The sequence below is a fragment of the Oratosquilla oratoria genome, chromosome 41 (assembly GCF_046742065.1).
Source record: "Oratosquilla oratoria isolate Oo_2021 chromosome 41, ASM4674206v1, whole genome shotgun sequence".
Classification (NCBI taxonomy): domain Eukaryota; kingdom Metazoa; phylum Arthropoda; class Malacostraca; order Stomatopoda; family Squillidae; genus Oratosquilla; species Oratosquilla oratoria.
Window position 1 is genome coordinate 13,336,058 of NC_134817.1, and position 11,580 is coordinate 13,347,637.

General features: G+C 44.2%; 1 protein-coding gene across 4 annotated transcripts in view; it reads right to left on the reverse strand.

The window, feature by feature from the left end:
* Positions 1 to 11,580, reverse strand: part of LOC143020984 (uncharacterized) — a 224,326-nt gene that overhangs the window by 87,043 nt on the left and 125,703 nt on the right. For all 4 annotated transcript variants that reach the window (XM_076178046.1, XM_076178045.1, XM_076178047.1 and 1 more), the window contains one exon: positions 1,076 to 2,241. In XM_076178046.1, the coding sequence (XP_076034161.1) occupies positions 1,076 to 1,136 (61 nt within the window). In that variant the 5' untranslated portion in view covers positions 1,137 to 2,241. The remainder of the gene's footprint in view (positions 1 to 1,075; positions 2,242 to 11,580) is intronic.

Genomic DNA, 11,580 nt, shown 5'->3' on the forward strand with positions numbered 1-11,580 from the left:
TACAAAAGTTGAGTTGCCATTAACCAGCAATGAAATCAGTACTACGCCATTATATCGTTCCAGAATCTTGAAAGCGACAATGATGGACTGGATAGAGTACACGGTCGTCACTAAAATAATAAAAAATGTAAGAAAAAAAATTATCCCACTTAATTAAACACGTGGTTACGAGAGAAGACTGATGAATTCTTCAGAGAGAGGTTAAATGAGTGAAAACATTGTCTTCAGAAGTGTATTGAGCAGGATGGTAATTATGTTGAAAGAATAAAGTCTTTGTGTTTGCTTATTTCAGTTAAATACACAATTTTTTTAATCTCGCGTTTTTATTTATTCATTTATTTATCTATTTTATTTTTTGCTCTTTTACTGTCTTGTCAGTTTCCCCAATTTCACTTGGGTGTTGGTCTCAAGTAAATAGGAAACAACAAAAAATAAATATATAAATAAATACACGAATAACCAAAAATTTAGGAAGTTATGAAACAAAAAATCAGTAACCTTGAATTTGACCTTTACCCGATTACTTTCAGTATACCATGGGGGTCACATAGAGACCACTGCCCACCTTCAGTTGATCCAGTCGTTTTGCCGTAGTGTTGATAACAAATGCAAAAATTCGACCAAAAGTAATACCTCACTCCTGCATTACGTCCGATCGAGGTAATGGTTATAATGATAACAACAATAATACTATAATAATAATAACAATAATATAATAATAATCATAATAGCAACAATACAATAATAATAGTTATAATAAACAATACAATAACAACAACATAATGATAACATAGAATATATATTACTATCAATATCAATAAGGAAGGTTGGGGGGAGGGAGGAAGATTCTTTTTTTTTTTTTTTTTTTTTTTTAAGGAACCTTGAAAGCGTGGTTGTCCACTTACCCTTCTTCTTGTTCTTCTTCTTGGGGCTATCAATAACAACAACATAATGATAATATAGAATATATATTATTATCAATATCAATAAGGAAGGTCAGGGGGAGGGAGGGGGGAGACTAATTTTTTTTTTTTTTTTTTTTAAAGGAACCTTGAAAGCGTGGTTGTCCACTTACCCTTCTTCTTGTTCTTCTTCTTGGGGCTATCACTCCCGAGGGTACTCCGTCCGCATCCCATGACGAAGGGCCGAACATCCTTCCCCCGATCCTCCTCCTCGATGGGAACTCTGACGCCCCCGCCTGCTCCTTCAAGACTTCTGCAGGACAAGTCCTACTTCGCTCCACGATCTCGCCAAGGACCGTCTACTGCCTCCTCCTCCTCCTCCTCCTCACCCCCCTCCTCCTCCTCCTCCTCCACCTCCTTCTTCAGTTAAGAAGCGGAGAGGAACGCTCCGTCTGCTACTTCAGGAGGATTCTTTGGTGGTGTAGAAGGGGAGGAGACCCGACGTGGGCCTACGCGCACCCCGCACGCACGCAAGACACGCACGCACTCTCTCACTCACTCAGAGGCCACCACTCGACCGAGCCATGACTTCTGTCCTTTCGTCTTTTCTGTTGTCCATCCCTGATCTCTCACGAAGTCACTTCGGGAAGATCGCCGCCAGGCAGTTCACCTTCCAGCTCGAACGCGGGCATTGGGTGGGATGGTGGGGGAGAAAGAGGGGGGAAGGTGAGGGGCGAGTCTGGTCGACGACTACGAAGACGACGGCGACGACGACGACGACGACGACGACGTGAAACGTTGGGCCAACGCGTCACCTTAAAGGGGTCGTCATCTTCCGCACAAGTGGCTTCGACTTCGGATACGCCAGCGTCAGGTCATTACAGGTACCGAAGTCGGCCCTCGACCTCCAAGGAATTTCGAAGTCCCCGGATCATGTCCTTCGACAAAGGACACTTCAGCTTCGTCCTGATATCTCCATGATGGCGTGGCCGTCGTCAGCGCCCCTGGCGTGAGCTACAAAGGTCACACGCGCCCACATGCGAGGTACGAGTGCTGATGACATCCCATGTCTCCCTTATCACGCGAGACACTGATTCGCTTTCCAGCGTCCGCTTCCCATGACGTCACAACGTGATGGCAGCTTGGTAGGAAGACGGGGTCACCAGCGTCACTACATCCTTGGACTTCGTAACATCGTCCTATGCTCGAGGTAATTCCATCAACATGCACATGTACTTTGTACACTTCGTAACCTCGAGGAACCTCGGGGAGACGTCGTTCTTCTTCTTACACGACGACTTGACGTCACAGGTTGTCGTCGGTTCTCAAGCCGATTCTTCTGTAAACAAGAAAAAACAAATAAGAAAAAATATATAGGCATATACCAAAGGTTTTTCCCCCTTACAAGGTAGAAAAAAGGCATAGAAACCACTCCCACCCATTCCATCCCCTACATACTCCATTCCCCTCTACCCTCTTCCCCCTCTTATCTTGGCACTTTCTGGATGACGGGTCATCCCTGTATCTTGTCCACTGTCCTGGGTCAGAAGCAGTGCCGCAAGACACAGCACATCCACAGCAAGGCTGCTTCATTAAATCGGCGACCCCCTTCTCCGTCCCCTCATGTAGATAAGAAGGAGAGAACTCCCTTCGGGCTGCGTCAATTTATTTCTCACACATACTCCCTCACCCCCATCCCCCACCCACTCCCCCTCATGCATCACAGCATCACCCATACACAACCATTCTCCATTCATCCCTATCTTCTGTCCTCTCCCATTCTTCTTCAATAGATATTCCCCTCTTTCCCAATGCCCCTTTTACCCCATCCATCTCATCCTAGGTCGACCCCTCATGTTCATTCCTTCCACACCTCTTTTACTAGTCTTTCTCCACTCATTCCTTCATGTGTCCAAACCATCCCAATACTCTTTCATCAACCCTGTCTCCCAACTCCCTCTCCACCCCTGTTCTCCTCCTCACCTCATCATTTCTCACTCTATCTCAACCCTATCATACTTCTCAGTCATTTCATCTCAAACATATTCAAACTCCTTCTCTCTTCCTCTCTTATGCTCCATGTTTCTGCCCCATACAGTGCTGTCAGCACAATCGCTCCCTCATACAATCTCCTTTTAGCATTTATTCCAAAATGTCTATTTCTCATTACACTTTTTAATCCACCAAGGCATTTACTCGCTTCTCTCAATCTACATTCTACCTCCAACCCCACTCCTCCCTTTCCTACCACATTCGCTCCCAAGTATCTAAAACTATCCACTTTCTCCAGTCTCTCTCCTTTCATACTCACTTCCAGTCTGCTGACACTCTCTCCCCTTGTACATCTCATCACCTTACTTTTACCCACATTTATCTTCAACTTCCCTCTTTCGCACACCTTCCCAAACTTTGTCACTAACTTCCTCAATACCTCCTCTGATCCTGCCACAAGCGCATTGTCGTCAGCAAACAACTGGCTCATCTCCCACTTTTCTCCATTTTCTTTAACCATCTCCAATCCCTGACACCCTACCCTTGCATTTACCTCTCGCACCACCCCATCCATGTATAAATTGAACAGCCAGGGCGACATAAAGCATCCCTGACGAAGTCTCACCTTTACCTCAAACCACTCACACTCTCCATTTCTAATCCTAACACTAGCTCTACTACTCTCGTAAAAACCCTTGACTGCTCTTAACAGCTTTCCCCTATCCCATACATCTGCAATACTTCCCACAGTGCCTTCATATCTACTTTGTCATAAGCCTTTTCCAGATCCATAAAAGCCCAAAAAACATCCTTACCTTTTCCTATAGCTTTCTCACATATCTGTCTTACCACAAAGATCTGATCTACACAACCTCAACCTGTCCTAAACCCACGCTGTTCCTCGCCAATTACTCCTTCTGTTCCTCTCCTCATCCTCTCAATCAAGACACCTCCCATAAGCCTTCCCAACTACACTCAATAAGTTGATCCCTCTGAAACTACTACACTCACACTTGTCGCCCTTTCCCTTGTAAAGTGGAACTATACAGGCACTCCTCCAGTCCTCCGGTACTCTACCCTCTCTTAAACAACCATTAAATAACCTCACCAGCGAGTCCACCATCACTGTACCTCCTTTTTTCAGATATTCTTCATGGCATCCATCCAACCCAGGTGCCTTACCTGCTCTCATCATCTTACCAGCTGCTTTCACTTCATCTTTCCTCATTTCTCCTCCATTTTCCTCATTCATCACTGTTATTTTCTTAGCGCTTCCCACTACAACTATTTTTCCCTCACTATCCTCCTTCACATTTAGCTACTCCCTAAAATACTCTGCCCACCTTCCTCTCACTGCTTTCTCTTCCATTTTCATCTCTCCATCTGCGCCTTTTTTCTTCTCTTCTCTACTTGATTCGCCTCCTCTTCCTCTTTTAATTTCTTTCCAATTTTTTTTTTCAAAATGTTCTGTAATACTCTTACCCCATTTCACATCTGCTCTCCTCTTTGCCTCCTTTACCTTTTGCTTTACTTCCCTTTACTTTATAAATACATAAATACATATATTTTCATGTTGGGAGTGGGAAAGGCGTCGCAATATATTCCGCTGCGCCATGTATTTTAAAGTGTAATTGCAATTTGCAGGAACATGATGTGTACGAATTATTTACACCTTCAGATATCGTCAGTTGATTTTTCAGTTAACGGAAACCCTCCATAGTCTTTCTTCTGGCTGTTGTAACGCGATTCCATTCACTAGATGAGCTCACAGCTCATTTCATAATAAAAATAGATTGAAATCGAATCAAATCGTCTTACGGTAACCATAATTTAACCCTATTTAAGCACGGCTTATTCAAAAGGTTTTAACACATGAAGAACTGTCACCCAAGAACGCCCATATGAAGAATCGTCACCCCATGAGATCCCACCTGAAGAATTGTCACCCCGAATATCAACGGTGGAATAAAGATTAGGTTAGGTTAGGTTAGGTTGAATGAGGGTTATGCTTATTGTCTTTTATATCAATATCATTACCTTTACGCTAGTGCCTACATTCTTGCATATACTACCTACCTACCTACCTATGGTGGGTAACACGCTTTCCACGTTAAACTGACGAGCATTTGGAGTCAAAGGTGTTTTCGATAGAATTTTTTTCTTTCAATATTTCATCTTTTAAATATAAATTTCCGCAGAGTTTAATTGGTACTATATGAATAAATCTGCCTGGTGGCAAAGAGTTTACTATCGTCGTATTAGCCAGAATAAACATACAAAAGTGGGGCGAACTTGCCAACAAATTAATTGACTCCAAACAGAGGCAATCAACCGGCCAATCAGCGGCCACGAAGCCTAATCACCAATTAAACCCTCTCAACAGTGTGAGTCTCCTTTCTTTTGGCTTCCGCTAGCTGATTTAAATCATCAGATCGATCCTGTGCCCCGGACATTGTCTGAAGGAGAGACAGAGGTGGGTTCGAATCCCGCAATGGCGTCAATCAACGTGTTACTGCAGGAAGAGTATGATTTCTTAGAAGTCTTAAAATAGGTTTCAGTGTAGGTACTTACTGAAGTAATACGCTTAAATTATGTCACAAAAGTTGCATCCATGGTCTTGGATGACGTGTTGGACTCGTGATCGACAGCTATTTCCCTCCCGGAAGAGAGTTCAGAGCTCATTTATGACCAATCTATGGGTAATACTGTGACCTTACACGCACACACACACCCAACTCCCCGCCCACGAGACCTGGAGTAACGACTCGCTACGCAGCGATACTAAAATTATTTCAGCCCTGGGCGGGATTCGAACCCGTGCCACCGTATTGGCGCCCGCGAACACTACCACTGCGCCATCGTGTGTGTGTGTGTGTATGTTGGCGCGCTAGGTTGACGATTAACTGGTAATTTGGGAAACTGCTGCCAAACTTTTTTTTTCAGCAAGCGTGCTGAATTCAGAACAGAAAACTCAGCGCATTGTTAAGTCCGAATTTCCATGCTGCTGGCAGAGTAATACAATGTCGTCTAAATGCAACACTGGGGACACCCAAATGTGCCCCACTTTTCAGAACCGTAGAACTATGTTTCGATACTGTTCCAATTCTTTATTAAGAATAATAAATCGATTAATGAATAAATGAATAAATAATAAAGTTCCGATACGCCATGGGTCAATTGCGAGTGTCCGAAACGTTCAGTTTCAAATGTAGAAATCGTCAGGAACGTGAAAACCGTCGATGCGTTCTACACGCGTGGTGTCCGAGAAGGACCGTTTTGGGGACGTGAACTGAGGCTCGTCCTCAAGGGGCTCAGTCTGCCTCTTGAGTACCACTTGTCCAGTAGTCGATGTCAAGACAAAAAAAAAAAAAAAAAAAAAAAAAAGTGTGTCTGCGTGTGTATTTACCTAATTGTAGTATACAGGAAAGGAGCAACACTCGTTGGGTCCCGTCTCCTACTCTCCAAATTCATCATACCTAGCTTTAACTTCATGTACAGTTCCAACCTAATCTACGTCAGTGTGTTTGTGTGTGTGTGTGTGTGTGTGTGTGTGTGTGTGTGTGTGTGTGTGTGTGTGTGTGTGTGTGTGTGTGTGTGTGTGTGTGTGTCTCTCTCTCTCTCTCTCTCTCTCTCTCTCTCTCTCTCTCTCTCTCTCTCCCGGTACTTCCATTCGCTCGTAAGAACCTCCCGACGCCCCCGACCCAGAAGTCGAAGGTTTCTAGAACGGAAGTCACGTCCAGGGCATAGTGACAAGGTCAGGTCAGGTCAGGTCAGGTGAGTCGAGGTCAAGGTGACGGAGTCTTTATTCCCTTTAGTCATTTTCTATACATAAACCTTCCACAGAAACGACAGCGTCACAACCGATCCTGGGAAGGGTGCAGTCGTTCTAGGGTAACCCCTAGAGGGGGCAAAGGGGAGAAGAGGGGAAAGGGGGAAGAGGGAGGGGGAAGGGAAGAGTGGAGGGGGAAGGGGGAATGGGGAGAGGGAGGGGGAAAGGGGAGAGGGAGGGGGAATGGGAAAGAAGGAGGGGGAAGGGGGAAGGGGGAGGGGAGAGGGAGGAGGATGGGGAAAGGGGGAGGGGAAGGGGAAAGGGGGAGGGGGAAGGGGGAGAAGGAGTAGGAAGGGGAGAGGGAGGGGGAAGGGGAGAGAGAGGGGGAAGGGGGAGAGGGAGGGGGAAGGGGAAAGGGGGAGGGTGAAGGGGAGGGGGAAGGGGGGAGGGGAAGGGGAGGGGGAAGGGGAGAGGGAGGGGGAAGGGGAGAGGGAAGGGGAGAGGGAAGGGGAGAGGGAGTGGGAAGGGGGAGAGGGAGGAGGATGGGGAAAGGGGGAGGGGAAGGGGATAGGGGGAGGGGGAAGGGGGAGAGGGAGTAGGATGGGGAGAGGGAGGGGAAGGGGAGAGGGAGGGGGAAGGGGGAGGGAAGGGGAAAGAGGGAGTGGGAAGGGGGAGAGGGAGGGGAAAGGGGTAGAGGGAGAAGGAAGGGGAAAGGGGGAAGGAGGAAGGGGGAGAGGGAGGGGCGAAGTGGTAGAGGGAGAAGGAAGGGGGAGAGGAAGTAAGGGGGAAGGGGAGGGGGAGGGGGGGAGGGGGAAGGAGGAAAGGAGGAGGGGGAAGGGGGGAATGTAGAACCAATCCCTTGTAGACGAGAAAATATAGTCAGACGGATTCGAACCAAGAACTCAGGGGTCACTAACAGTGCGCTCTCTCTCCACATTACCCAACCACATCCCCTGGGTGGAGGAGGTGGAGGAGGAGGTATTGGTGGTGGAGGAAGGGATGAGGAAGAGGAGGAGGAGGAAGGGAAGGGTGAGAAGAAGAAAAGGTGGATAGAAAAAGAATAGAAAGAAGGAGAGAAGGAGGCGAAAGAAGAAGAGGAGGAGGAGGAGGAAGGGTGAGAGCAAAAAAAGGAGGCGGACAATGGAAGAGGAAGATCAAGAGGAAGAAGAGGAGGAGGAGGAGGAAGAAAAGGAGGAGGAAGAGAAAGAGGAGGAGAAGGAGGAAAGCTGGTCGTACTTACGAGGATACCCAGGCATTTTTATTCAGTGGAGAAAAATTGTCTGAACGAAGTTGTGAAACAGCAATTCATAAAATTTGAGCGTAGGGGGATTCGTACAAAGAGAAGTGAATAAATCTGTCGCTCCTGAGGGAGGAAATGAGGGAGTGAGGGAGTGAGGGAGTGAGGGAGGGAGTGTTGGTGGAGAACCGGTGTGGGAGAAGGGTGGGCGGCACACTTTATATATTTTTTTTCTGGTTGCCGACAGCCGATGTCGTTCCAGGGGGTAAAACCAAGAACCTAAGAAGAAGAACGGATAAGACTGCAAGAGACCATAAGGCCTACACTAGGCAGTTCCATGTCCATTATCACCTTTCTTCCCTGATTTGCTCAATCTTGTCCCTGTGACAGACTATAGGGTGGTGGAAAAGGGCTAATTCAATTATATATATATATATATATATATATATATATATATATATATATATATATATATATATATATATATATATATATATATGAGGGGGAAGTGGAAGAAAAAGACGAAGAGGAAATGGTGGAGATGAAGAGAAAGTGGTGCGGAGTAGAATCAAGTGGAGGAGGAGATGGAGGAAAGTGAGAAAAAGGAAGAAGTGGAGGAGGAAGAGGAGCAGGAGGATGACGAAATGTAGAAGGAAAAGGGAACTGACGAGGAAGAGGTGCAGGAAGGGGTGGAGGATGGGGAAGAGGAGGCAGAGGAGGAGGAGGAGCAGGAGAAGGAGGAGGAGGAGGAGGAGGAGGAGGAGGAGGAGGAGGAGGAGGAGGAGGAGGAGCAGGAGAAGGAGGAGGAGGAGGAGGAGGAGGAGGAAGAAGAGGAGAGTAGCTATTGGCACTTTGCTATCAATGTTGACGCAGTTTATTTGTCTAACAAAGTATATTATTCCTGTGTACCTGGCTTCCCTTCTCAGAGGTCTACTCTGCCTTATTGGAACTATACACACGCACGATTTTATTTAGTTTCTCTGGAGTACCAATGCCACCAGCAGCCAGAATGAAATATGTAGAGTACGCCATCATAAAAAATTAAACTAGGGTTCTTAAAGATGACATTTTGGCCTTTGGACACTCGAGAACGGGGTTGTGTTATGTTGCCTTTCTTCTTCAACATATATATATATATATATATATATATATATATATATATACAGTATACATATATATGTGTGTGTGTGTGGTGTGTGTGTGTGTGTGTGTGTGTGTGTGTGTGTGTGTGTGTGTGTGTGTGTGTGTGTGCGTGTGTGCGCGCGCGCAGAAACCTCACTTCACTGTAAGATATGTGACAAAACCGAAGGAAAACTTATAACGAAATAACGGTAAGATCCTTCGTTATATTACATCTTCAGACCAAATACATATGGCCTCAAATCGATCTATTTTGCATGAAGATGTAAAATACGGAATATCTTACTGTCATTTCGTTATATTTTTTCCTGTGGTTTTGTAATATATATATATATATATATATATATATATATATATATATATATATATATATATATATATAGTGTGTGCGCACACAAAGAATAATAAAGAAATTTAAATAAATATAAAGGAAGAAAGAAGATCTATATGGAAAGTAATATTGCATCCAACTCTGAAGATTTGTTGACAAAATCCACACAGAGCCAAGTTAAACGGAATTACATCATTTCCAACGAGTTTTTTGGTCCAATATTTGAAAATTCAAAACTTCCAATAACTAATCTGGGAGCTGAATAATGTATTGAAAGAATATCTATAGACTTGGTCCTGGATTTCCTATGAAGGAAGTTAACACGTGTGGCTGGGACATCGTCAGACTTCTGGAATGTTCTACAGAGACGAAACACTGAAATGAGACTTTCTTCTTTTATTTCTTTCTTCTTCTTCTTCTTTTTATTTCTTTCTTTCTTCTTCTTCTTCTTCTTCTTCTTCTTTTATTTCTTTATTCTTCTCCTTTTATTTATGTCTTCTTCTTTTTCTTCTTCTTCTTCTTTTATTTCTTTCTTCTTTTTCTTCTTTTATTTCTTTCTTCTTCTTCTATTTTTTTTCTTCTTTTATTTCTTTCTTCTTCTTTTATTTATTTCTTCTTCTTCTTTTGTTTCTTTATTCTTCTTCTTTTATTTATTTCTTCTTCTTTTATTTATTTCTTCTTCTTTTTCTTCTTTTATTTCTTTCTTCTTTTTTATTTATTTCTTCTTTTTCTTCTTCTTTTATTTATTTCTTCTTCTCTCATGTCTTTCTTCTTCTTTTATTTCTTTCTTCTTCTTCTCTTATTTCTTTCTTCTTCTTTTATTTATTTCTTCTTCTTCTTCTCTTATTTCTTTATTTTTTTTTCTTTCTTCTTCTTCTTCTATTTTCTTCTCTTCTCCTTTTTTCTTTTCTTCTTTTCTTTTTTCTTTTCTTCTTCTTTCTTAAGTTAGGTTATTAAACTAGGCTTGATTAAGTTAGGTTAAAGTACATATTTGTAAATATTGCCAGGGATATACAAACAAACAAAAAATAGAATAAAATAAAAAGAAAATAACACAAAAAAAAATTACGTAAATGAAAATGAAATAATGACAATAAATGCGTTTCTCTTCCTTGGGAATGGGTGCAAAAAATCACCCATAACATGGAAACACAATTACAAATATTGGCTGCTTTCGCAGAAACGCAATTCATTTATTTTTTCTTCTTATACTTTGGAATACGAATTCCTGACGAAAAATTGGGGTGATTCACGGCTCGCTCAACCCCAAAACCAAACCCCAAATTTTCCAACATTCCAAACCAAAATTGGAGGAGGAGGAGGAGGAGGAGGAGGAGGAGGAGAAGGGAGAGGAGCTCCAACATGGCGTATGGTTGTGGCGGATTATTTTCCAGAAACCGCCAACATCGGCCGACCTGGGCTACACGGTTGGCGGCGATACTTTCGTCTCAATTTACCCAGTTTTATTCAGTTTCGGACGAACCCTTACAGCGAAAGATTAAACAAGTATCTTGAGGAGGAGGACGAGGAAGAGGAGGAAGAGGAGGAGGGGAGGAAGCGAGTTAGAAGGTGGAACAAAAGAGGAACAAAAGGAAGACGCAGAAGATGAAGAGGAGGAGGAGGACGAGGATGGGGATAATAAGGAGGGGGAGGAGGAAGAGATTGAATAAGATGAGGAATAGGTATAGGAGAAAGGAGGAGGAGGAGGAGGAGGAGGAGGAGGAGAAAACAGGAGGGGAAAGGAGAAAGGAGGAAGAGGAAGAGGAAGAGGAAGAGGAGGAGAAGGAGGAGGAGAAAAGTGTAGGAGAAAAGTGTAGGAGAAAGGAGGAGGAGGAGGAGTAAGAGGAGGAGGTCTGGAGTATGGAGGGCACGTGTAGTGAGTGAGGAGGGGTACAGGTGGAGGTGGGGGGATGGGGGGAGGAGGACGTGAGGAAAGGAGTCTGTCCGTCTCGAGTGAGTGGAGGAGGAGGAGGAAGAGGGAACCTCCCCCCTCCTCCTTCCCCACTGTAAATCAATGAACAAAGATTCAAAGTCCTCTCTCGTCTTCTTCTTCCTCCTCCTCCTCTTCTTCTTCTTCCTCTTCTTCTTCTTCTTCTTCCTCCTCCTCTTCTTCCTCCTCCTCCTCTTCTTCTTCCTCCTCCTCCTCTTCTTCTTTCTCTTTCCCTCCCCAACATCGTGTCCGTCTTCCTCCTTCCTTCACTCCTCTCCT